At 46.7% G+C, this 26170-nt stretch overlaps 2 protein-coding genes across 5 annotated transcripts; both read right to left on the bottom strand.

The window, feature by feature from the left end:
- Positions 1 to 8188: 8188 nt before the first annotated feature.
- On the bottom strand, positions 8189 to 10753 carry LOC125545710 (ribosome biogenesis regulatory protein homolog). The gene is made up of 7 exons (XM_048709745.2): positions 10429 to 10753; positions 10036 to 10087; positions 9820 to 9948; positions 9213 to 9330; positions 8819 to 9005; positions 8614 to 8727; positions 8189 to 8527 (listed from the first exon to the last, which is right to left on the bottom strand). Exons 1-7 carry the CDS (start codon positions 10699 to 10701, stop codon positions 8399 to 8401), a joined length of 1002 nt encoding a protein of 333 aa, XP_048565702.2. The 5' UTR covers positions 10702 to 10753; the 3' UTR covers positions 8189 to 8398.
- A 1459-nt stretch (positions 10754 to 12212) lies between these two features.
- LOC125545691 (interactor of constitutive active ROPs 2, chloroplastic) lies at positions 12213 to 16871 on the bottom strand. Of its 4 annotated transcripts, none has more exons than XM_048709734.2 (4): positions 16665 to 16871; positions 15270 to 15330; positions 14527 to 14701; positions 12213 to 14218 (listed from the first exon to the last, which is right to left on the bottom strand). In XM_048709734.2, the coding sequence occupies exons 2-4, from the start codon at positions 15287 to 15289 to the stop codon at positions 12569 to 12571; spliced, it is 1845 nt and encodes a 614-aa protein (XP_048565691.2). In that variant the 5' UTR covers positions 15290 to 15330; positions 16665 to 16871; the 3' UTR covers positions 12213 to 12568. The 4 variants fall into 4 exon arrangements, with proteins under 4 accessions (XP_048565691.2, XP_048565685.2, XP_048565678.2 ...); XM_048709728.2 differs by having other exon boundaries at positions 15270 to 15342; positions 16665 to 16870; XM_048709721.2 differs by having other exon boundaries at positions 14527 to 14704; positions 15270 to 15342; positions 16665 to 16868.
- Between the last annotated feature and the right edge of the window lie 9299 nt (positions 16872 to 26170).

Below are 26170 nucleotides of genomic sequence, written 5' to 3'. Positions count from 1 at the left end.
TTTCGGGACAGCACATTGCATAACATCCAAGGCTCCAAGTTTACCCAAGTTTTGTAGTCCAGGTTAACCAGCCTCCGAGTGCTCATGGGAGCAACTGCACCTAGTTTAAGTTGGTGATGACGTTGACGAAGATGATGTTGCTGGACATAACGCAAAGATGAGACTGGTGGTTCATACACTCACGCGTTGAAAGTGGTCGCCACAAGCATCATTGACACAGAGGATAGGTGATGCGGAGCATCCTACTGTCATCCCCATGGACATTTCATCATCACCTCGAACACCAAGTGGACCCATGACAAGAGCCCGTGCACGTGATATCGAAACCGAGGTTACCTCTTTCCTCTTCGAGCTCCCTTTGGATTCACATAAGAAATGGCTTCTACCTCAATCGAAAACTTTGTGCATGACTAGGTATCGAGGAGAAGATCATGATGGCAAGAGCCTCAAGAAGAAGGAGGAGAAGGAAGAGCTCCAAGACACGAAGCACCGAAGGCTCTCTGGACACCCCGGGTGCCCACACCGTCCACCCCCGGGTGCCCTGGCCCGCCAGCCGCTAAGGGCGTTGGCCCTCTGACCCGTCTGGGTGCCCGGCCCCCTCCTTGGCGCCTGCCTCTCACCGGCCCGGGTGCCCGAACCCCTTTACCCCAGGTGCCCGGACCCCTCCCAGTGTGCTTGTGTGCACTATGGGCATTTGACCCTTGTACCCCTGTTTTTCCCCAATTTCGTCCCTAGCCTATAAGTACTCTTCTCATAGTTCATTTTTAGGGTTAGCAGAGTATTGGATAGACAAAGAGAGAGCTTTGCTCATCTTCCTCCTCTTGGAGTAGCTCCTCTTGGAGATCAAGGCCTCCTCTTGGAGTAGCTCCTCTTTGAGATCAAGGCCTCCTCTTGGAGAAGATCCTCTTGTGGATTCAAGGCCTCCTTTTGGAGAAGATTATCACCAAGACCTCACCTAGTGGGAATAACCTTACCCTAGTGCTGTTTTCCTTGAATTGTTCTTGTATGCTTGTGGATCTCATGTTTGCTACTCTAGTGGATGTGTTATTTGCGCTTGTTTGAGTGATTCTCCTCTTGTGTTCTTGTGTGTTCCTCACTTTCCCCCCTCCAAGTGTGAAAAGATCCCCTCTAGGGTTTCACCCTACAACAATAGTCCCACACTGGTGGCGGTGGGAGATTGCACCGGTTCCAAGATGGAGGCGAGCGTCATGACGAATAAGCCTCTCTCAAATCCTATAGGGAAAGAGATGTCACTTGATGCATGGCCGCATAGGATAGGAATTTTTATACTAAGTCCTCGAAATAGCTTTTTTTCTACTAGGATAGGAATTTTTCTACTAAGTCTGGGCTAATGTTTTTTTTCTTTGAAATGTGTAGGATTGATTCCTATCCTACATAGGAATAGGAATCAATTCCTAAAGACCAAAGGGCTTGAAAGAATTTTTTTTCTACAAAGTTCGCATCCTTTAGAATTTCTATGAACCAAAGGAGGCCTAAGCAACAGAGCTACCTAAAGTCCAAGAGGGCGGTGCCCCCCCCCCCCCCCAAAGCCATAAGATTTTTTGCCCCATAAACAAACATTTGTGTTTCATATGTGTTTCCTGGCAAACGCCACCACTGTGGTGATCATCGAGATGTTTCCTGACATGCACTTTGGTGGTGGTGGGCATACTACCGAAGGGACTAGCGTGGGCCACTTCGCAGACGACTCATCCCCTCCGGCGACTATGAGCCATGCCACCATGGACACAACGGTGAGAGCTCCAACTGTGTTGCGTGCATTTTGGGTTTTTCTCGATCCTGAGGGATGCAATGGTGGCTTTTGCAAAGTCTACAATTTATAGGCAACTGATGTGACCCGGTGGCAAATAGGCTTTGTGACCAATTAGAATAAAAAAATGTTAATGGGCGCATTTTGTGGTGCAACCGATGATATTGTTGTTGTTTTGGGTTGTAGTTCTTCAATATCTAGAGATAGGTAAAACCCTAGCCGCCTGTCGAGTCTCTCACAAGCCACTTCCGACCCCCCCCCCCTCCCGGCGCCGCCACATTAGTTGACCATCTCTTCTTATGAACACATTTGTCATCTTGTATTCAATTTGTCAATATTAGAGCACATGAGCCTTGGTGTGATGGTAAAGTTGTTGCATTGTGACCATGAGGTCACAGGCTTGAGTCCTGCAAGCAGGACCTATGTACACCGGGCCGCCCCTTTTCATTTAGGGCACGGAAGCCTTCAAAGGCAGCGGCAAGGAAGCGCTGAATGGTCGGCATGCTCTTCATGCAGCTAACTTTTAATCACAACAACGGCCAGCACGACTTCGGGTGGCGGCATTGAACTCTTAATTGTGTTGAGCATAAGGCTATGTGTTACCCTAATCGATGTTAACAGTCTACAATGACATGAGCTTTCAAGTATAGCGTAGAAGCTTTACTTGATTCACAGACTAAATTAAGGCGTGTGCTCAGACATCAAATTTCTTTGGTGTTAGGTTACTTTCTATTCCCTCCGTTTCTAAATATAAGTCTTTGTAAGGATTCCACTATAGACTACATACGGAGCAAAATGAGTTAATCTCTACTCCTAATGTCTGAGTTGGTAGGATTGCGTCCACGGTTTATTTTCGTCTGGTTATATTTCGTCTGGTTTATTTTCGTCCGGTTTATTTTCGTCTCACATCCCATCAGCATATCTCCTCACGTTGATTTTTCATCCTCAGAATAAAAACTTTCCTAATCTTTCCAAAGTTTCCTAACTAGACACGTTATAAACGGGCAGGAACTGATAGCGCGTTACCAATCAATAAAATTTAGTTTCATCACAATCAATTCCAAATCCTAATTTTTAAACTTTCCTAACTAGGCACGTCACAAACAAGCAGGTAATAATATCACATTACCAAACAATAAAACCTTATGTTCATAAAAATCAAATCAAAATCCTAACTTTCCTAACGCATTGATTGTTACCTTTCCTAATCTCTACTCTTAGTACGTCGTTCGTTCCTGCCCAACGTCCCATGGATCGAAGGCATCCCAGCTACCGATTCTTTTACCGCTTCTTTGACGGTTGTCGGTTCGTCCCTGCCCGCACACCCATACATGGGGCAAGCGCTGTAAAAGAATGAGATCCAACCCACGTCTCTGTGTCAACAAAAGCACGACACGCTAGGGTTAGCAGCTGCTAGCCACACCCGCCGCTCGATCGGCTCCTCCGCAGGCGCCATCGTGCTCTCGCGCACGGCGCTGGCCGCTGTCCTCAATGTCCCCTCGCACCCGCCAACACACCACCGGCCCATGTCGCTTTTGCTGCCTCTCCTTATCGATACCTCCTCGCCAGTCTTCCTCTCATCCTCTGTCCTTCGTCGTCGCGCAGTACATCATTGTGATGGACTCGAACTTTTGATGCTACGGGGAAGCTGGATCCAATCCCACCCCAAGGGTTCGACCTTCTCGACCTGAGGCTGCGGTGAGTTGCAGAACTCCCCGGCGACAAGCCCAACAACGCTGTACTTTGCCCGCACAAGCACCATTGGGTCAACATCGTTGCGAGCGGCTGCAGCCATGCTTTTGGAAATTCCATGGCATGATGCATATAAATTGGATCTGTAGGTGGATTAGGATAATAGGGTTCAGACGATGATTTTCTTTCTATGCTTCCCCTATGGTGGTTTCGGTTTTGCATTATTGAATTTTGCTAATCTGTTGTTTCTGCAATGTACCTTACATTTTTTAGTATACTAATTTCAAATAATTAAATCATTTTCTATTGATCAGATTCATTAAGCTCCAACCGAGTAAGAAGTTTCAGTCCACCTATACTCATGGCCTCCCCTTCTGGTTTGGTAACTCACGTGTCCATTTTGTCCTGAAGATAGCACAAACTAATCTTTTATCAGGCCACAAATGCCATGTCCTAGCACTGGCCAAAATCCTTTTTTCATGTGTGAACCATATACACAAAACTGCATGATACATGCTGAAATCTGGAGCTCACTTTTAGAATAGCTGGGTTTTTTCACCCAGCAAGTGAACTTAGGAAAGCTGTTTTTTTTCTTTTGTAATGATCTTTTTTCAGTCCTTTGGGTTAACAACTGGATTTTTCTTTCCCCTTTAGGTTGCAGAAGTGCAACTGCAACTGTATGCGTTCACTAGCGACAACACTCATAGATAACAATACACGTCTATTACATGTTGATGTTGCCCGCTCTTGTTATACATTTATTTTGCAGCGGTCGCTCTGTTCAATCATGGTCCATGCTATGTTTAATGCATATGTCGGATCAAAATCAATATGACATTATTGCAGCTTGTCTAACCACATTCGGACTCCAAATTTCAAGTTTTTGTCTTGCTGTCAGGTGCAGCCGGGCCTTGGCAATCTGAACAAGCTTTATGCGACTGGCACTCTTGTTGACCCCTTATCACTCTTTCAAGCCGTTTTGAGCGCAAGGTTGAGATAGTTGGGGCCTGTAACTGTGTTTTGGTGAGCGTCTTCCTTTCTTTGAGGGTTTCCCAACCCCTCCTCAATCCTAAGTTCTGGCTCAGGCTGTGATTATAATGCTTATTTGCCTAGATCTGATGGTGATAGTTAGGAATAATTCAACTTTTTTCAGAGTATATTGAACTGCACACATAAGTAATATATATTAACCTATGTTAACACTAATATTTGTAATTTGTTGCACCATGATGTTTAATATCGCCAGGAGAAAGACATGCTGACAGCGCATCCGGTTCCAATTATCATCACACTGTGTACTAATATATGCTCTCAATGATAATATGCCAACTTGCGTTGACAACACACATAGCATGTTCTTCTTTAGTATAATTATACACTATAAAATTATTGTATGCTTACCTTTTCTGGAATTTCAGAGTTGAAAGGACATGAAGTTTCGATGCGAGGGGAGTTAATTTTTGTTTTCCTTTGTTTCATAAAAAATGTTGGTAGCATTTAGAACTATGTTTAGTTGGTGTAACAAGAAGTAATCACTGGTTAAAATATACAAGGAGTCTCTCTATTGGAAGGGAAAAAATGTTACACACAATTTATTTTTCTGCTCGCTTATGCATGAAATGTATCATTTCGCCTTGATTTAATGTACTGCACTTTTCTTCGTTGCTCTCTGTTCTTCAATAAGTTAGAATCATATAGAACCTGGTATTTCTTGGTGATGTCTTCAGAACCCATGAATGTCATTTTGCACTGAAGGCTTGTAACCACTGGGAAGTGTTTGCCCTGATGTATCAAGTTGCCATGGGGGTGAGGAGGTGAAAGCTAGCAAGCCATCTCCTGATATTTTTCTTACTTCTATAAGGACGTTTGAGGTATTAGAATTATTGTTTTAGAGGTCCTTTTCTTACTAGCAAGCTTAATGCGGAACACTTATATTTCAGTACTTGTTTTTTAACCGTGTTATTTATCTGCGGGTCTCTTCTTTGTCCAAAGTATGTGGTACTTATATTTCATTAATTGATACACCATTTGATACATGTGTTTACAAAAATAAATCTGAACATCTTTGTAGTAGTTACATTGAATAGCTACCTACTTACCTTTAATTTCTTTGTGAATTACTGTAATTTTATTCCGACAAAGTTTGAGAAAAAATATAGTAGTAGTAAGTACATCTTGATCATTGCTGATAATGAATACTCCCTCTGTCCCAAAATAAGTGTCTCAACTTTATACTAGCTTTAGTACAAAGTTGTACTAAGGTTGAGACACTTATTTTGGGACGGAGTGAGTATGTATGACCATGGTTTAAAGAATCTCTACTATATTCAAATGTGCCAAGTTATTTCTGGGTTATATTGAAGCTTACCTATTCTCCAATTGATATAGACATCAAATATTCTAAGCTTTCCTTTTGTTAGCAAACAACTTCTCAAACAAGTCAGCATTATCATTCACTCGGTAGGTTATTGCAAATGGAGCTGGGAGGAACTTCCTCCTACCGCTCAGAAAAACTCACCTCTCTACGACCCAAATTGGTGACAGATTCTCTATACTAAGTTATTTCTTGCGAAGAACAAGTGAATACAGAGGTCAAGGCCTTTTCTAGGTTGTTAAAGATTCTCTTCATAGTTTTTTTACAAGTGGTCAAATTAGGGGTAGTTTTGTTTTCTTTGTTACCACAACAAAAAATTCGGTTATATGTAGCTTCAATGTAAATTATAACAAGATGTACCTCTCCATTAGCTTTATTTATTGAGAACTATGTATATTTCATATTCATCTCAATATAGTTCTATGAATCTACTAAAATATCATGTATATTGAAATTTGATTGTTAGCTGGATGTGCCATTGAGTATGGTTGCAAGAATGTATTAGATAGGCGGAGATGGTGGGCAAAGGAAGAAGAAAAAGGGTGATGAGTTGGTAAATAAGTTGACAATACTAAAATACATGGTTGACACAATTGTTTATGCCCTATTTGCAACACACGGGCAATAACCTGTTTTATTAGAATGCCTCTCCATCTCATGTTGCATCCTGTAAAGTTTTTCTTCCTATTTCTTTGTCCATATTGCGATTATGGCCTATTGGCTCTCCCTTCTTTTACTATGGGGAAAAAGTTGACACTTTAATCCCATATGCTCGAACAATTTTCATACTGTGATGATTTTAGATGAACAACAATTGTACTATACTCGGCATTTTTTTGCCGTTTACTCTAACTCAGTTCAGTCCATTTATGATTGTTATTGCAGAGAACTGTACTTGACCATGAATAGAAAATGCACGTTAGGATGAAAATCCACCTTCAATCTATAAAATTGTATTCTTACACATACTCTAGGAAAAAAACTGGAAAGAAAATGTCTCAGTAAATGTCTACGCATTACAAAGGTTAAACTATTTACTCACTCCCTTGGAGGTTATATTCCTTGTAGTTTACACAGCCGGTCCCTTTTATTAAGTTGTTGGTATTCTTATCACAGTGCCTTGCTCCACTTGAAAAGCTCACACCTCCATGCTCGAAGAACAGAAATGCTGGTACATTGTTTGAAAATATTTTGTGTTCCACTGTTGTGTTAGAGCCCGGGATGAATGGTGGGTCCAATTTAGAACTAGGAGGTACTAGAACTAAGATAGGAAGGTGGTTGTTGTCCTTGTCCCTTGTTGTCCTGCTGCGGCGTCATCGATCACTAGCTCACTAAGAACATGAGTTAGTGGATTTTTTATAAGAGTGAGGGTTTAGAGTGAGCGGGGCGGGGGTTGGGATTGGTCTATTCAGTTATGAGCGGAATAATTTCCCTACTTTAAAAAATATGGCAAATTGCATTTCATTAGAGATGGCTTTGAAGCAAATTGCATGAGCAAGCAATTCATATATTGTTTTTGATCAAGTCATACAATATTCTGGTTAGGATCGAAAGGTAAATGCATTGGTTGATTACTTCAAGAGTTAATAATGGACATGGTAGCATATCAGTTGCAAGTCCAATAATGGACATCATATTTTGTTTCGTAATAATGCACGACATTCAACTGTATGTTACAATGCGGCAATTTCTCAGAAGACATTGGATCTGTCTTCTTGGCTTGTGGGCGGGGGCGGCACACGCCTCGTCCTCCTTGATGATGGTGGCGGGTCGGCATGAAGACCGGGGGGGGGGGGGGGGGGGGGGGAGGGGATCAGGGCAGAGAGCGGGGTGGTTGGTGGGGAGGGGGCTCCTCCTTGACGGTCTATGGGAAAGTACGGTGTGAAGGAAAGAAGTGCCATGACGAAGGTGGCATGGGCATCATACAGTTTTAAAAGATGGGGCTCTAGCGGGAAATCAAGTGGGAAGGGAAGGGTTCGGCAGGAAAAGGGAAAGTGCGTCGTGGGGTTGTGTTTTTGTTGTGGGGACCATGTGTTTGAGATAACATGGTGAATTGTTCAGTTAACCAGAACCCTCTATATGGGTTTGAATTGGGGGTCCAGGCGGTTGGATTTTGGGGAACCCACTAGACGCTTATTTGGTGTTCGAACATGCCTGGACGTATGAGGAAAAAATGAGCTTCGATCTTAAAGATGACCTTAATCATTTGTTTATTTTATTTACATGCATTGTAGCCTGTAGCAACGCACGGGCATTCTGCTAGTCTATACTCTAAAATGCATTTACATACATCCGTATGTGGTTCATAGTGAAATCTCTACAAAGACTTATATTTAGGAACGGAGGGAGTATACTGCAAACAAAGCTTTCCAGAAATATTTTCCAAAACTTCTGACAACACTCAGGTTCTTGTGTCATAACCAGTATAACTGGATTAACAATCTTTCTCCCATGGGACTTAAACAGGACAACAACCATACAAAACTTGCCAACACTCTCCATGATGCTTGGAAACTGCGCTCGCCGCCTACAGCAAACCACGTCTCGAGGATGATGCGGACCTAAGCACTTTTCTTCGAAGATTTCTTGTGGATTTTCTTCTGGGGCTTCAACTTATTCGATCCGGATGATGATGATTGCTTGTCTTTCCTCCTCTTGTTGTCCTTCTTCACCTTGTACATCGTGATTGCCTGGCATCAAAGTTATGTACAGCTGCTGTTAGATGCTGAGCTAGACAAATGGAAAAGGTAACATATACTGAATCCTGGAGGCTTGCCTTGCTGACATCCAACGGCTCCTCAAAGTTCTTGGCCAGCAGACTGTTCAGGATCTTGTCGTTCTGCTGTTTCTCCAGGTTGCCCATTCCTTTCCCTTCTACAACAGGGAGGAACTGCAGAAAAGCAACAGTTAAGCTAAGCAAACTATCAAATTACAAAGGTGCTTGGATTTACAGAAGGCAAATAAGTTCACAGGGGAAAAACCTTTCTATTTTTGCCAGCCTTCTTAAGAGGTTTCTCGCCAGGCAACTTTTTGTCAAACTTTCCACCGCTGGCAGTTGCTGCAGAAGCCATACCAGCAACATTCTCGAGATCTTCCTTCTTAGCTTTTCTAGGCAGATCAGCTTTTGTCCCTGTGATGGGCACGGACGTGGCAGCAAGCTGTATGTGACTGCATAATGTTTTTTCAGAAAGCTGTTATATGAGAAAGTCGAGTTGCTAATGTAATGAATAATAAACTAAGTAGTGCATGAGGTATATATATAGATGATACTAGCTACTCCCTCCGTTTCAAATTACTCGTCGTGGTTTTAGTTCAAATTTAAACTAAAACCACGACAAGTAATTTGGAACGGAGGGAGTAGTAGGAAAGGATTACCTTGGCAGAGCACCAACTTTTGCAGCATTCTTCAAATTTCCAAGTCTGTTCTTTTCTTGTTTATCTACCCTGCCCTTCTTCTCTTCCCTTCTTTGAGCAAAAGGATCAACACCAGGCTCTGTAATAAATCATACTTCGTTAAAAGGGTAATAGAATGACACATATACATTTTAGAACTAATTACATTGCCAATTTAGACTCGAGAGATTCAGTCAGTCATAAATGAAAAGATTACTGGAAAATAAAAATGATAGATGGACCAAATCAGTGTGCAAAGCAGAAGCGTGCAGGTTGTTAGCATTTGTGTCATGGCACATTACTGCAATAGGCACTCGGTGTAAAGCTCGAAACGATTGCTACTATTGTTGCAAAACAAAATGCTGCTCGTTAGATTCAATTAGTCAAAATGCAAAGAGCATTGGAGATTTAAAATGAACACCAGACTAAATCGGTGTAGATACGCAGAAGCATACATGCTGTTAAGCATTTGTGTCACAGCTCATGATGACTGCAATGTGTACTCGGCAGGGAAAAGCTTGAAAAGATTACTACCCTTGCCACAAAAACAAATTCACCGGTCATAGATACAGAAGACGAAGTTGCTCACCGTCTGTCAATTTGGCTTCAATGATGGGAACGTCTCTGTCATCATTAACACGATCATAGCCGTAAGTCCGCTTCCAGGAATTAGTTTGCTCGTCCCATGCACGCTTGTTCTTCTTGTGCTTGATAATCCCTGCAAGTATGTTCCTATCATATCAAACCCAAGCAAGTACACTTGCAATAAAAACATTCAGCAAGCCAGCAAGAATAACAGGCTCACCTTTCGACTTCGCGAACTGCTCCCACTTGGTAGGGGGCTTCGGCCTCGGCAACTGGTGACAGGAGAGGTAAAGATTATAAACATCTTGCAGTTTGCAAATACATGCATATATTATCATAACAAAAGTTCTGTTCAGCTTAATATCTCGTTTTAAGGATTGGCACAGAGCAGGAATGAGAAATTAGAATCAATACAAGCAATAATTGAAGCAATATATGCTGGTGGTGGCAGTCGTAGTTCCATGCTAATATGTCACCCTCGCGTCTGTAGCCTACACCAACCTACTAGCCGGCAGTAATCATTCTTCTCTAAATCAAATCGAGAGCAACCGAAAGCGTAGCGAGCAGAGATAGCATGAGGGGAGGAGAGAGAGGGATGCGGTAATATTCTCACATGCTTCTCGCGGGGCAGGCGGTTGGCGGGCGGCGGGAGGCGGACGACGGGGCCGTCGCGGCCCTCGGTGGCCGGCAGCGAGAAGAGGGCGTTGGCGACGGCCTGCGCCAGCTCCGTGGCCTTCCGCAGGCACTCCTCCCGCAGCTCCGCCCTGGAGGACGCAGCGGAGGCGGCGAGGTGGTGCGAGGGGTCGTAGGCCATGAGGTGGCCCAGGTCCACCTCGAAGTTGGTGGCGGCGGCGGAGGCGGAGGCGGCTGCTTCTTCCGCCGCCATTGCTGCTGCGGCGAGTGTACGGGGGGTTTGGGGGAGGAGGAGGCGGCGTGGTGGTGCTTGGTTGGGTTTTAGTAGTGGCCTGGGCTGGCTCCGGGACACGGGCTGGGCCTCTGGGCTGGTTAACTGAATACGCGCTTCTGGGCTATTCTGAGTTGCGGGCCTATGCTGCAGTTTACCTAAGGGCAGCCCAGACTGGGTCACTTGAAGGGCAGTCTTGTCCCAAAAAAAAACTTGAAGGGCAGCCAGAGCCAGTGTCGATATCCATTGTGATCTAGCCGCCGCCGGCGCCCATGGCAGCCGTGGCCTTCTCTTTTAACAGTACTCATCTAATCTGCCTGGGTTTCGCAGCATTCATTTAGATGTTCCATTCAAAAAATCTAGGCGCTGTTCGAAATCTCTCCACTCTGCGGAGTTGTGAAGCTCGGTTTTGGCAGCTCCGTCAAAGTGATCTGAAGTATGGTCCGCTCCAGGAGCGGAGTTAGAGGAGCGGAGAGGAACCGAACAAGTCGCCCATGCGATCGGAATCCATCACTGTTATATTTCTGCCCTCTCATGTTTCTTCTCCCCTTATCTTTGTTTGTTGTTAGGGATGACTACAGAACCAAGTCTACAGGAACCAGTCGCCGTCTCCTACCCATGCACCGATGCACACAGCGTGCGTGCACCCTTCTACCCAGGATCCTGACTGCATTCTGTTACAGTGAGTGTGTGTGTCCGTATGTGCCCTCCCTCCCTCTCTCTGATCCCCTTGTACTGCTTCATATATGCTTTTGTTTTCAGATCATACTGCTTCATATATGCTGCTCTACAAGGCTACAAGGGTGAATACAGTGCGTGTATTGCATGCTATTCTTCTATGCACGCTGATTATGTCTTGCATCTATTACACATTTCTACCTGATATGATATGCCTAGGGACGTCAAGGTCGGCCAGCGAGACGATGGGAGATAACCTTCATCGTCGATAGTCAGCGGGAAACAGCCCGGATCACCGGCCAAGGCCCCTAATTAACCGCTTATGATAAAAGTGGGGGCTGCAAAGCCAGCCAGAAGGTTTGCCTAGAAGTAGCCACCCTTTAAAGAATGCAAGATAGCTCATTGCTCGAGCGCATGAAGATGAACGGGGCTAAGCGTTCTGCCTAAGATGTGGGATGTCAAAATGCATCGGTAAAGGAGCGTTCCGACTTCGAGGGAAGCAACCGTGTAACGAAAACATTGGTGAGTTCGAGAGCCATTTGACAGAATTGGTTGATCCATGACTGTTAGTTTTGGCATCAGATGACAGCAGCGAGCTCTAACATTCACACCCCCTCCGTCACATGACTGTAATCGCACCTCCAGCTAATCAGGCTTCTGCGTAGCACTGAACTTTCAAACTAGACTGTTTTAAGGGCTACTTACTGCGACTACCTGACTTTATTTTGCAGTTTGCATCTTTGCAGGCTCGAGATGGATATTTATGCATAAAATATAAGGCCATAACTGGAATCATTCAGATGGCAAGTACAGGATAATGAAACATCAAGGTGGTCTCTTTCAACATACAGTAACAAACATAGGCATGCAGGCAGCCAAACAAAAGCGGCTGCTCCAGGATCTGATGACACCACAATCCACAGAAGGCTCTCTCTCTTTCAACTAACTGCAAACAAGAAGGGACAGATATCCATCTACCATGCCATTCCATTCCATCCATCATCCTAGTAACCCTAGAAGCTCAGCTACAGATTTCTACCACTCATCATCAGCAACCTCTACTAGACCACTACTCTGACCACTGACCAGCTCTGGCTGAATCTGGTTCTCATCTTGCTGCTACTCTTACCTTACCTTACCTCTCGTCTGTTGAACGGTCTCGCGAGCTTCTTCACTTGGGGCCCTTCTTCCACAGCCCGCTCATCCTCCGCAGCACGCCGCTGTTGCGCCGCTTCGGGGACTCATCGTCCGAGAACGGCGACCCCATCAGCTTCCCGCCGATGGACCCGTTGTACTCGGTGTCCAGCGACCCGGTCCTCTCCACCATCCGGCCGCCATTGTTGCCGCCGCCCGCGAGGGCGGCGGCGGCGGCCTCCGCGGCCTTGCGCCACTGGTCGGACTGCACGCGCAGCCGGCGCAGCTCCGCGTCGGCCTCCGCGCTCGCCGCCTGCGCGGCGTCCAGCTGCTCCGAGGCCCGGGCGGCGCGCCGGCTGCTCTTGTCGGCCTCCTCCGTCACGTACCCGAGCCGCATCCGCACGTCCTGCTCCGCCGCCTTGGCCAGCTCCAGCTCCGCCACCGCCGCCTCGTACCGCTGCTGCACGTCGGCCTCCTTCCTGCCCGCCTCCGACTTGAGGGTCTCGTTCTCCTCCGCCAGGCTCTGCAGCGCGTTCTCCTTGTCCATCATGTTCGCCTTGAGCTCCGCGATGTCTGTGATCGACTTCATCAGCTTCGCCTCCAGCTCCGGCTGCATTTCACTCAGCCCGTCTGACCTGTGAAGGTCCTCCTGCGCCTTGGCTGTCAGTGCTGCCTGCACTGACATGAGCTCGTCGTTCTTGCTCTTCAGCTTGAGCTCAATATCACAGACTTGGCGTGTGCACTCGGACTTCACATTCTCCAGCATCTCATAGACGGTCTTTGTCTCGAAGGTCATCCGAGTTTGCTCCTCCTGGTACCTCATCTCAGCCACCTCAAGCGCCATCCGCAAGTGCTCAATCTCTGGGTCAGGACTTCCACAGCTTCCATTGACGTCACTGGTGGGATGCACGCTCTTTTTCAGAACTTCAGTCAATGGACTGCCAAAGCCACCATTGGCATTGCCTGCCTGTGCCTCATTCAGAATTTCATTACCTGCAGCCTGCGCTTTCTTCAGATCTTCCTCAAGCGATGCTACCCGAGCTTTAGACTCACTGAGTTCTATGTCCTTTGACCTCAGGCATTCCTGCAACCGGACACCCTCAGCTAGGAGTGTGTCAATGGTGGCCTTTGCGGTCTCAAGCTGCAGCTTGGCCTCAGTTGCCATGGCATTCGCATCAGCTGCAGCCTTGTCACTTTCACTGACATTTACTTTCAGGGCTTCAATCGTTGCAAGCCTGAGCTCCATCTCCTGCTTCAGCCCCTCGAGCTCAGAGTCCGCATGCTCACATTGCTTGGCACGGGCTGTATCGGATTGCACCGTCGCCTCCAGCTGCAACTTCAGCCTCTGGATCTCAGACAAGGCCGAGCTGAGTGCAGCGGCATCCACCGACTGCTGTTTCTGCAATGCCTCAAGCTCGGCCTGCCAGGTGCGGTCACGCTCCTGCTGGATCTTGCGCAGCTCCTGGAGACGGGATTCCTCTGCTGCTGAGAGCACGACAAGCTGGCACTGCGACTCCTCCAGCTTCGACGATGCATCCTGCCCCTGCTTCTTTGCTTCATCGGCCTCCTGCTGTGCTTGGCGCCTTCGTGCCTCTGATGCGCTCAGCTGTTCCTTGGTCTTCTTCAGCTCATCTTGGAGCTGGTTAACCTTAGACTCCAGCTCAGTTAGCCTACTTGGGCGCTTCTTCTGAAAAATGAATGCAGAGGTATTAATTAAGCAATATAAATGAAACTTGCTGCAAAAGATTCTGCGTTTTCCAGTGCTGAACTGATTATAGATGCTAAAGCCTATCATCATACTACTTCCAGGATAGCTACTTGAGGGTGTGTTGGAATGTACAAGGCTTTTGAGAAATGGAAGTTCAGTTCTTGTAAAATACATTGAAAGGGGTACTTTGGAATGTCGACTGTTTTTGAACTGAACAGAAAGCAGCAAATTTAAATCCACTGAGGGCAATCAGCAACGCAACGACTGCCAAACAAGTAACTTTCTACCTCCGTAACTGGGCTCCGTGGTGAACGGCGCTCAATGACCTTTGGGCTCCTCTCTGTAGGTGTTCTTGTCGGTGTGATCCCTGCGGAGTCAGTTTCATTCCCTCCAGTTTTAGCCACACGAGACGACCGCGGAGTTGCTGGAGACGTCCTCTGCGGAGCATCTGAAGAGCCATTCCTACTGAACACAGAACGACAAAAAAAAACTTAGTATAAAGTACATATCTAATGCTAGTATCTGTACAAGAAAGATGAACAGGGCATAATATTAATTGCTAGTATATATGCTCAGCAGCTTTGCGTTCCAGTTTGGTTATTTATTTCAAACCAAATTGACAACATTCACTTGCAATAGAAAAAAGGTCTATTTCTACAGTGCTGTTAGTATGCTACTATCATACAACTATCTTATTGGCTTGACAGAGATAAGATACTACAAATCGTACAACCATCTTAGTGGCTTGAAAAAGATAAAGAAAGAAAAGGCCTGGTCAACACAAGATCTGTAAATATTAGTATTTCACTATGCAGAAGTAAATGGCTATTTTGACCTGCACTGGTCCCAGTACATTAGACACATTTAATACTACAAACGATATTGCCATCATTTGGGTACTGCTGTCCACCGAGGTGGTGGACACTGGCTCAGAGACGCACATGCGTGTGTAGAAAGGACTACAGATGCGCTTGGCAAACAAACACATGCACAAAAGGAAGGAAGGAAGGAAGAAACACATGGAAGCTACCTGGTTTTTGAGTTCTGCATGATGAGATCCCTCACCAGATCCTTGCGCACTCACTCAACTTCTGCAAGAATCACTACAGAAAGTAAACACATGATTGCTAATTAGCTTGAAGTAACTACAGTGTAAGGTCATAAGAAATCACAGGATGCAGATTACTAGCAGTGCAAAGTTCAAAAACCCACATCAAAGTTAAAATGCCAAGAAAAATGACATAGGGACTAATTAACCTGACATAGTTACAGTTCATGAAAGCTGAAGAAGAAGTGGTGCTATGTCATTCCTCTTTACATCTAAATTAAAAATGTGCAGCCTCACACGCCCTATAGCCTCAGGCAGAGGTAACAAACAGTGCACCAGGCTGCACTGCACACAAGGACTGAGGTTGGCCCAATCCAAGGAGCCGTCAGGTTGAAGGAATCCAGCAAACAGCCGCAAACCTACTCCCACTACAAAACCTAAAATATTGCGGACATGGCAAACCACCCTTGATTCATGCAACCGGCACAGTGAGCACCCAAGGGCTGGAATGGGCATCCTTTCCTGCTTTCCAGGGTGGGGAACAATAATGTGAGCCAGCCTGCCTGCCTGCCTGCCTTTCATGGAAGGGAGTAAAGAAATGGTGGTGAAAAATTTCAGAGGGGGAGAGGCTGCGGTAACTTGCACAGTTACAGAGAATGGTGGTAATGAGGCCGTTATTATTATGAATCTGTCCCCAATGGGCGTAGGCTAGTAGTAGATCCTGCTGCTGCAGGTTGAGTGGAGTGGAGGAATGCATTGATGGGGAAGAACAGGTGCAGGAGGGGGGGAGGAGGATAAGCATTTGCTGAAAAGGATGATTGGCATTGAAGCACTGTGCGGATTTGTAGTAGTGGTAGAAACTCGCAGTGGATTAATAGCGGATTAGGGCACGGATGTTGTACATTGTACACAAGGAGTAACAGTACTGGGAGGGCCATTTATTCGTGGGTCTGTACTACCCAGCAAGAACAAGGAAAGGTTGGGGCTCAAGAGATTCAGAAAGGAGAAGAACTTGCTCCAAAGAAGAACACATGAAGGATATCAAAGCATCTAATAAAATGTAAACAAGCTGCAAAGTAGGGATGGTGAAAAAAGCAGGAGCTTTTCTTGAACTTGGGCACTAATAGCTGCTCCTGCTCGACAAACCATGGAGGAAACGGGGGCATCCAATGCCAAATCCCTCGGCCTCTCTCCCCCCATCTTACTCCTACATTCACCGAATCATCAAGAGAAACAAATCTCTTCTTCTTCTTCTTCTTCTCCCCCCTCTTTCCTCACGGAACAAACAGATGCTATATCCAAGAACATGCAGTGGTTTCTGGGAGAGCGGATCGAAGGCACGCCATTGCAGCAGGGCAGGGAGGAAAAATCTCTTACCTCTTCTTCCTTTCACCCTCTATCTCTCTCCTCCGGGCCTTCCTTGCTGTTCTTGTTCTTCTGCTTCTCACTCCTCTCTTTCCACTGCCCCTGTCTGCTAGTGTGTGACTGCGTGCGCCGAGCCGAGCGTCTTCTCTTCTCTCGGGTCTGCCATCCCACTCCACGCTCGCTGCCCTTTCGCTCGCTCCGATGGGGGCGGATCTCCTGCGCCCGCTGCGCCTGTGGCCCCGCGCGTGTCCCTTCCGGGGCGTGCGGCGTCGCGGGCCCACCCGTCGGTGCCCCGCCGCGCCGGGCCGTCCGTTCCATCCCTGGTCTCGAGGAGAGAGGAGCGGTCTCTTCTCGTCTCGTCGCCTACCGAGATGGGTGACCTGACGTACTGGCTGGTGGGGTCCGCTTATAGGTGGGCCCGGTTGGTCAGCGTGGTGGATGTGGGGGCGAGGAGGCGTGGCTGCGGGTGGGGGTGGGGGAGTCCCGACGAGCGCTGCGCTGGTGAGTCAAACGGGCATCGCGCCTCTGACCCGGCGTCCATCATCACACAGGAGAAAGGTGAGCTTCGTAGATATTTTTCTTGTTCGTTTGGAATTGGAAAAGGCATGGTAGCACCGCCGAGTTTCCATGTGTTTTTTACTAGTAGATGGTAATTAAGGTCTTCTTTGGTTCATAGGATAGGAATTTTATATGAATAGAAAAATCATAAGAAATGAGATGACATACACCTTAATTCCTATAGAGAAAGAGATGCCATTTGATGCATAGGATAGGAATTTTTTATTGAGTCTAGGCTAATATTTTTTTTCATCCAAAATGTGAAGGATTGATTCCTATCCTACATCGAAACAGAAATTCATTCCTACAAACCAAAGGGCTTCAAAGGAATTTTTCCTTTGCAAATCCTATCCTATAGAATTTCTATGAAATTCCTACAAACCAAAGGAGGCCTAAATCAAGAGATAAGAGAAGGATGTTCCTACAAGGCTTCACAGAGTTCAGTGATTCTCGGCCGTTGGATCGTTTCTCTTGATGCGTTCTCGTCCGTCCGATCGAGATCTGGAGAAGCCTGGGCCGTTGGATCTGGGATTGACACTGCTGAAATGAATAGTAATGGCAACAAAATGTAAATACTGTGCCCCCACCGGGGCATTTCGGTCATTTCGCCTAGGGGCGGTATAAAAGGGGGGCGCTCTGGCGGAGACCTAGCCGCCTCCTCCCTTGCTCGCTCCTGCAGCCGCCTCCCTCCCTCCCACGCAGCCGCCTCCCTCCTCCCTCGCTCGCTCCTCATCCGGCGACGGCGACGGCGGCTCCCGCGCCTGCGTTCTTCCTTCCCCAACACGCCATCGCGTGGCCCCGCACGCCTAAGCGGCTCCCACCAACCACGGCGACGGCGGCAGCGGCCACGGAGGAGGGCGGCGGATCAGCGGCGCCGGCGATGGCGTCCGTGGCGGCGGTGGATTCCTGCCGTCCACTCGATCCCGTGCTCGATCTCCTAGCCCCTCCTCTCCTGCGCTCGTTTCCCTGATGCCTCTCTCATGCCATCGCCGCCCCATCTCCTCTCGCACTTCCCGTCACCGGCCTCGAGTTGTAGAGATGCGTCAGTGCTCGATCCGAGCAGCGTGGTCCCTTGCTCGTGCCAGGGGTGCCCCTCCTCCTCGGTCCTCGTCTGTTGCTCTGCTTTCCGAGCACAGGCTGCCACAGCCACTCGGCGCCGCGGCTGCGCCGTAGCTCGGGCCGCAAGCACACCGCACCATGGTGCTCCACCTCTGCTGCACTCGTCGATCCGTAGGTATGTCACTATTTTGTTCCGCTATGGTTATTGGCTGCTGCTAATCTTTATTTTTTTTCATCTTTTTTTCATCCGGATTGGTCCACGGTTCATGGCCTTCTGGTCAATCCCCTGGTCAGTGACTCCTTCGATCTGTGCGTGCACATCATCTATTAGCAGCCTCGTCCATCTTCGTTCACGGATCTGCGGGTCAACCCCTCTTCTCCTCCTTTCCCCTCCTATTCTTTCCAGACCTAGGTGTAGGATTATATGGCAGTATGCATTTTTTGCCTCGCTCTGTTCTGCTTGTAGATCATGTCCTTTCTGTTAAAGGCCAAAAGTATTTTTGTCTTTGTGCATTGGATGTTTGTCGTTTCCTTCCTTCACTGCTTGTTTTTAGTGGAGCCTAGATATATGCCTTTTGTTCCTTGTCTGGATCTTTGTAGGGCCTATGATTGTTGGTCCTTTCACCTTTGTGCATGGAATGTTGGTTATTTTGTTCCTTTGCTTGTTTTATTTATTGTTTCTTTGTACTGTGCTCCTATGATTCAACAATAACCGAGGCAAGGGTGTGATGATCTGAGTTTCCAAATATTGAATTGCAATTATGGTTTAATTGATGTTTGCATTAGTGAGGAGCAGGGGTGGTCACACAAGCAGAATGGCCACACAAGGTGTTTTTCTCAATCAGATCACATGCATCTCTTAAAGATAACACCATAGCAAGTATGATTTACAGATTATTAGATATCATCGGTCTATGCTTCGTGTGTTTGTAGTGTTCCTAAATCTAGATATGTTGTTTACATATGTGCTGATTTATGTGACTAAATAGACTAGCAGTTCTGTCAATGGTTCTAAATACTTGCAGCCAGGAAATACCAGTCCCCATACTGGAAGGCTTGTCTATTTTATGTCTTGAGTTGAAAGAATTATTGCCAATTCTGTCAAACATATCTATTAAAATAGTGCTTCTCTTCATATAGTAGAAATAATTATATGAGAAGCTAATGCAACTACTCAAGGTAACAGAGAGGAGAAGAGAAAAGCTTTGCTATGGGATGGCATCTTTTTGTTAGGCACATGAATTCTTATTCTGAACAAGTTTAAAATTTGACATGGCGCCGGTTTGTAGGTGCTTTTTCTATATGTATAGATCAGATGCTTTCTACACACTCTTGCTCTTCATAGATCATCTATTTGTCAGCCTATCACTTTATGAGTTTCAAATAACAACCTAGGTCTTGCAGAATGCAACTAGATGAATTTTAGGCCTATGCTCACTCGCCGATTGTTGTAGGTGTTCTCTCATTGTCGTACTACTGGCCACCTCTCCTCTCCATGGCACTCAATTATGTGACATGAGCCTGTTTTGTGTCAAGCACGGCTATCCCAATGGTGTAGCTGTTGTTGTACAAAGTTGTACTTCCTTGCCGGAAACCTTTCCAATTCAGGTGTACCACCTCCCTCCCGTCTTTTTCGTTCTTTTATGCGATTCATGATTTATGGACGTGTGATGTGGAATGTCTTTAATGGTAAATTTTTGGATCGTTGTTTTGTGGTCGATACAACTGCAAAAGCAGATATGCAAATTTGAGACCAATGATACTGTGCTTACTAAAAATAACAACTCTGATAATTGCACAGACGATAGGTCTGAAACTTTTATTTACATATTTACCTTCATTTTTTCTGATAAGAGTATCCTCAAAGTATGGCAACTATTCACTTACTTAATTGTTGTTGGCCTTTTCTTCCTTTACTTGTACTCATCGAAACCTTTCCCTTTTGTTCGTAGTGGTGTCAGCTATGAACTGGAGAGAGGTGTTTAGACTCCCTAAGATGGTATATGTCGTTGAGGAGACGTGATCTCCGAGCAGCCCTTCTCATAGCTCGCAGTCCAGGTCGATGCCAAATTCAACTTCCAGGAGGCTTTTTGTGTTGTGGCTGCAGGTTCGTGTTATCGGGGGAAAATATCTTTTGTTTGTTTCTTATATTGTTGATGTGGGTGAGTTGATTTCTACCTGATTTGTTCCTTTCCATCTTGATCTGTGTAGCGTTAAGCATTTGAATGGAGCACATATAGGCATGCCCCGGTTCATCTTAGGTGAGTGTGGATCTTACATTGTTCTGTTTTACTAGATGTTTATTCGCCTGTTGTGATGGAATATCTGATTGTTTATATTGTTTGACATGTATTCTGTGCACAGAGTCACTTGGTTGTTTGATGCGTTCGTGCTCGTTGGCGGGACAGTGCAAGGCGCAACTCCGACGCGGTTCCTCGCCGGTTGGACGGCGTTCAGGCGCAACCCCGGCGCGCACTGAGTATTGCCTTGGCTATAACCTCCCTCGGTGAGCTCCATCTTCCTTCTGCTCCTCTGCTTCGGCTACTGTATGGGACATGGTCATGGCAATATTGATGTGGTTTTCATCTGGTTGATGCTCTATGCCCTACTCATGCATCGGTTCCTACCTGAGCTCTGTAGTTGTGGATCCATGCTATCTTAGGGTTTGCAGGCTGCTTTTCATGTTTAGTTGCTATCATAGGAGCTCATTTGATGCTCTGGTTTACATGTGGATGCCCTGGTCCTATAGCTATGCTCCTGGATTTGCTAGATTGATCAGTGGCGTTCGTGCTAGGGCGATGATGATTAATCGTGGCTAAAATAAGTGTTCCTTTGAGTAGTCGAGGCACCTGTGGGTATCAAGTTGGATCCTCCCTCTTGTCTCTAGAATCCTTTTTGATCCTGTGATACTTTTTGTTGTCCTTGGATGGTCATTCTTGTTGAGTGATAACTAGGGCAGCTCCACTGTATAAACAGATTGATCTGGTGATAAGAGATGACGTGGGTAGGTTATATGATCGAGGAAAGGTGAATCTGAGCCCACTATGCAATGAACCCTGAACCATTTTTATTTGTTTTTAAAGGTGTTGCTTATTTATGCTCAAGTGGTGTTCGTGCTAGGGCGATGATGATTACCATGGCTGAAATTAGTGTGCCTTTGAGCAATCGAGGCACCTGTGGGTATCAAGTTGGATCCTCCCTCTTGTCTCTAGAATCCTTTTTGATCCTGTGATGCTTGTTGCTGTCCTTGGATGGTCATTCTTGTTGAGTGATAACCAGGGCAGCTGTAACGCCCTCGATGCGGCTATATCTCCTACGTGTCGAGGCACGACTTAGAGGCATAACCGCATTGAAAGCAATGTCGCAAGTTAGGCAATCTTCACAACATCCCATGTAATATATAGATAATAAAAGGGGAGATACATAGTTGGCTTACACTCGCCACGCCAATCAAAGTACATAAATATCATTACATCAACCAAACACTCATGGCCTGACTACGGCGCCAAAATAAAAGATAAACCCAACATGCGACACGGTCCCGATCGCCCCAACTGGGCACCACTACTGATCATCAGAGAAAGACACATAGTAACGGCGTGAGTCCTTGTCGAACTCCCACTTGAGCTCAAGCGCGTCATCTGGAACGGAGTCATCAGGCCCTGCATCTGGGTTGGAAGTAATCTGTGAGCCACAGGGACTCAGCAATCTCGCACCCTCGCGATCAAGACTATTTAAGCTTATAGGTAAGACAAGGTAAATATGTGGAGCTGCAGCAAGCGACTAGCATATATGGTGGCTAACCTGTTCGCAAAAGAGAGTGAGAAGAGAAGGCAAAGCGCGAACGAATAACTAGAGGACAACCTGTGACAAGCATTACTCCAACACCGTGTTCACTTCCCGGACTCCCGCCGAGAAGAGACCATCACGGTAACTCACACAGTAGATTCATTTTAATTAAGTTAAGGTTCAAGTTATCTACAACCGGACATTAACAAATTCCCATCTGCCCATAACCGCGGGCACGGTTTTTGAAAGTTCAAATCCCTGCAGGGGAGTCCCAACTTAGCCCATGACAAGCTCTCACGGTCAACGAAGGAATAGACCTTCTCCCGAGACATTCCGATCAGACTCGGTATCCCGGTTCTACAAGACACTTCGACAAGTTAAAACAAATCCAGCAACACCGCCCGAATGTGCCGACAAATCCCGATAGGAGCTGCACATATCTCGTTCTCAGGGCACACTCAGATGAGCCAGACGTCGGGTAGGCCAGCCCAGAGTTGCCCCTGGTAGCCCCGGACATCGCTCGGTTGGACCAACACTCAGAGGAGCACTGGCCCGGGGGGGGGGTCTAAATTAGATGACCCTCGGGCTCCGGAAACCCAAGGAAAAAAGAGGCTAGGTGGCAAATGGTAAAACCAAGGTTGGGCATTGCTGGAAAAGCTTTAGTCAAGGCAAACTATCAAGGGTTTCCCATTATCACCCAACCGCGTAAGGAACGCAAAATCCGGGAACATAACACCGATATGACGGAAACTAGGACGGCAAGAGTGGAACAAAACGCTAGGCGAGAGGCCGAACCTTCCACCCTTTACCAAGTATATAGATGCATTAAGATAACAAGATAATATAATGATATCCCGACAAGTAAATAGTGTTCCAACAAGGAACGGTCTCCAATCTTCACCTGCAACTAGCAACGCTATAAGAGGGGCTGAGCAAAGCGATAACATAGCCAATCAACGGTTTGCTAGGACATGGTGGGTTAGAGGTTTGACATGGCAAATAGGGAGGCATGATAAGAAAGTGGTAGGCATCGTAGCATAGGCATAGCAAAAGAGCGAGCATCTAGCAAAGCAAAGATAGTAGTGATTTCGAGGGTATGATCATCTTGCCTGCAAAGTTGTCAGAGTTGACTGGATCCTCAAAAGAAAACTCAACGGGCTCCTCGTTAGCGAACTCGTCTCCCGTCTCTACCCAAACAAGACAAACAAGCAACAAGGACACAATCAACCACGTGCAAAGCTCAAACAACATGATGCAAACATGGTATGCTATGCGGGATGCGATATGTGATGCATATGCAAGACTTGACAAGGAATGAATGAACCTGGCCTCAACTTGGAAATCCAAGTGTGCCACTGGAAAGGTGAGATGAAATCACTTGAAAACGATATAAAGAACGCCAGAATCGGAGTTACGGTTTGGAAATGGCAAGCAATTCAAATATGGCACCGGTCTGCGATATACAGCAAGTAGCCATCTAAATGCAACAAGATGAACATGCTACAACACTCAAACATGACAACAAAATACATGGTAGGGATCCATACATGATGCTTAACAAAAGATGAACACTGAGCTACGACCAATTCATCCATTAACAGGTTCAAACAAGCATGGCAAAAATGCATTTGGCAAACAGATTTCAGACTTAGTGAAATTAACACTTGTCTGGAATTTCAGATCAGGTAGCACACTTTGGAGCATGAAAACTATATGCTACAGGACCTGAACATGGCAAAGTAAAGCATGGCATGGAGCTACTCAAAGAGCTTAACAAAAGTCCCTTAGTGACCTTGAGCCAAAAGGGATCAGAAAATATAATTGCAAGCATGTGAACATGGCAAAAACATAATCAGTTCCCAGACTTAGTGAAAAACTGGAGCATGCAAAAAAAGATATCAAGTAGGCATGTTTACGAGCTCGATGCACTCACTACAGAGCAAGTCATGACAATCTAAGCATATACCCATCAAGAATACACATTATACAAGCTAGACATGGCAAGAACAATAACATAGCATGCGCGGATCAACTACAACATCCTCGGCAAAATCGCTAACAAGCAGATAATCTGCCTAGATTCACGAAATAGCAAAAGTAGAGCTCGATTGACTCAAGCTAGGGTGCTCCATAATTGCAAACAAAGACATGGATGGATAGAGCACTACAAGATTAACAAACATCCTTACTGATCATCCTTAAAAGAGGCACGGATCACTAGGAAACAACATGAACATATGGCATATTAAGATAAACAGATCAAGGACTTAGTGGAAATGCTAAGTCCCTGAAATCAGTATTAACGAATGCACCACTTTGCAAGCTTGTGCTAGTCACCACACACATCACAAAAATACATGGGTTGCACCTCTGGATATATGGCAAAACATATAACAAAACACATGTAGAGCTCAGGGGCATTTCATGCACACACTAATCATGGCAAAAATGACAAATGTCTAATTGAAGCAGCAGATCTGACAATTGTCTCAAATAGCATTCTTCCAACAGCATTTCGGGCATCAAGATGAACTCAAATGAAAATGATGCAATGAGATGAAATGATGTGCTCTCTGAGACGAACATTGTGATATGCTATATGCCCAAAACGGAGCTACGGATGAGGAGATACAACATGATGAACATAGCGAAAAAAATAAAGGAGAGGGGGAAAGTCAACCGAGATATAAGGATCTGAGATCTAGGGTTCGCTGGGTCCGCGAACCGAGGCGGCGGCGCACGCACTCTGGCGAGGAAGGTGGTGGCCGGGGTTGGCGAGGGATGGCCGGATCGGGCCGGTCCCTGCCCGGATCCGGTCAGAGGGGCCGCCGGCGACGGCGGGGAGAGGCGGCGGAGGCGCGGCGTCGGCGAGGCAGGGGGCGGCGAGGTGGCGACGTGGCAGCAGCGAGCTTGCCACGGCGGAGCTTCCGCTGGCCGGCGACGAGTCGGCGGCGGAGGAGGACGGCGTCAGGCGGCAGAGCCGAAGGCGGGCGCGGGCGGCGCGGCATCGGGCCGGGAGGGCCTCCCGCGGGCCCTACGGGCCGGCGAAGTGGGCGCGGGCAGCGGACGAACCGGAGAGCGCCATGTGGCGGCGATGGGCGGACCGGACACGTCCGTCGGTGGTGATTTTGTCCGGCGGCGGCGGATGCAAGGTGGATCTAGGGTTTCGGGGAAGGGGAAAACGGGAATTTCGGAGGGGGTGTATTTATAGGCATAGAGGGAGCTAGGAGAGTCCAAATGAGGTGCGGTTTTCGGCCACGCGATCATGATCGAACACTCTAGATGATGGAGAGGGTTTTGGTGGGTTTTGGCCCAAATTAGAGGGGTGTTGGGCTGCAACACACACGAGGCCTTTTCGATCCCTCGGTTAACCGTTGGAGCATCAAACGAAGTCCAAATGGTACAAAACTTGACAGGCGGTCTACCGGTAGTAAACCAAGGCCGCTTGGCAAGTCTCGGTCCAATCCAGAAATGTTTAATCACCACACACGAAAGAAAGGTAGAAATGACCACCGGAGGAGAACGGAGCGCCGGAATGCAAAACGGACAACGGGGAAAAAGCTCGGATGCATGAGACGAACACGTATGCAAATGCAATGCACATGATGACATGATATGAGATGCATGACAACGACAACAACACACGGAGGCAAGAACCCGAACCCGAGAAAATAAAATAACTTAAGGCCGGAAACGACAAGAGTTGGAGTACATATTGGGTAAATCATATCCGGGGTGTTACAACACTCCACCACTACGAGAGGATCTCGTCCCGAGATCTAGGACTGAAAGAACGCCGGGTACTCAGAACGGAGGTGATCCTCGCGTTCCCAGGTGGCTTCACAGTCGGAATGGTGTGACCACTTGACTTTGAGGAATTTGATTGACTTGTTGCGAGTCTTGCGTTCAGTCTCTTCAAGAATAGCAACGGGGTGCTCATGATAAGAGAGATCTTCTTGGAGCTCAATGTCCTCGAAGTTGACAGTGCGGTCAGGAGTCTTGAAGCACTTTCGAAGCTGAGAGACATGGAACACGTCATGCACATTTGCAAAGTTTGAAGGAAGCTCGAGTTGATAGGTGAGATCGCCTCTCTTGCTGACGATCTTGAAAGG

Source organism: Triticum urartu, chromosome 1A (assembly GCF_056163025.1).
Source record: "Triticum urartu cultivar PI428250 chromosome 1A, HENAU_Tu73, whole genome shotgun sequence".
Lineage (NCBI taxonomy): Eukaryota > Viridiplantae > Streptophyta > Magnoliopsida > Poales > Poaceae > Triticum > Triticum urartu.
Note: the sequence above shows the minus strand (reverse complement) of the source record. Positions and strands in the feature narration are given on the sequence as shown.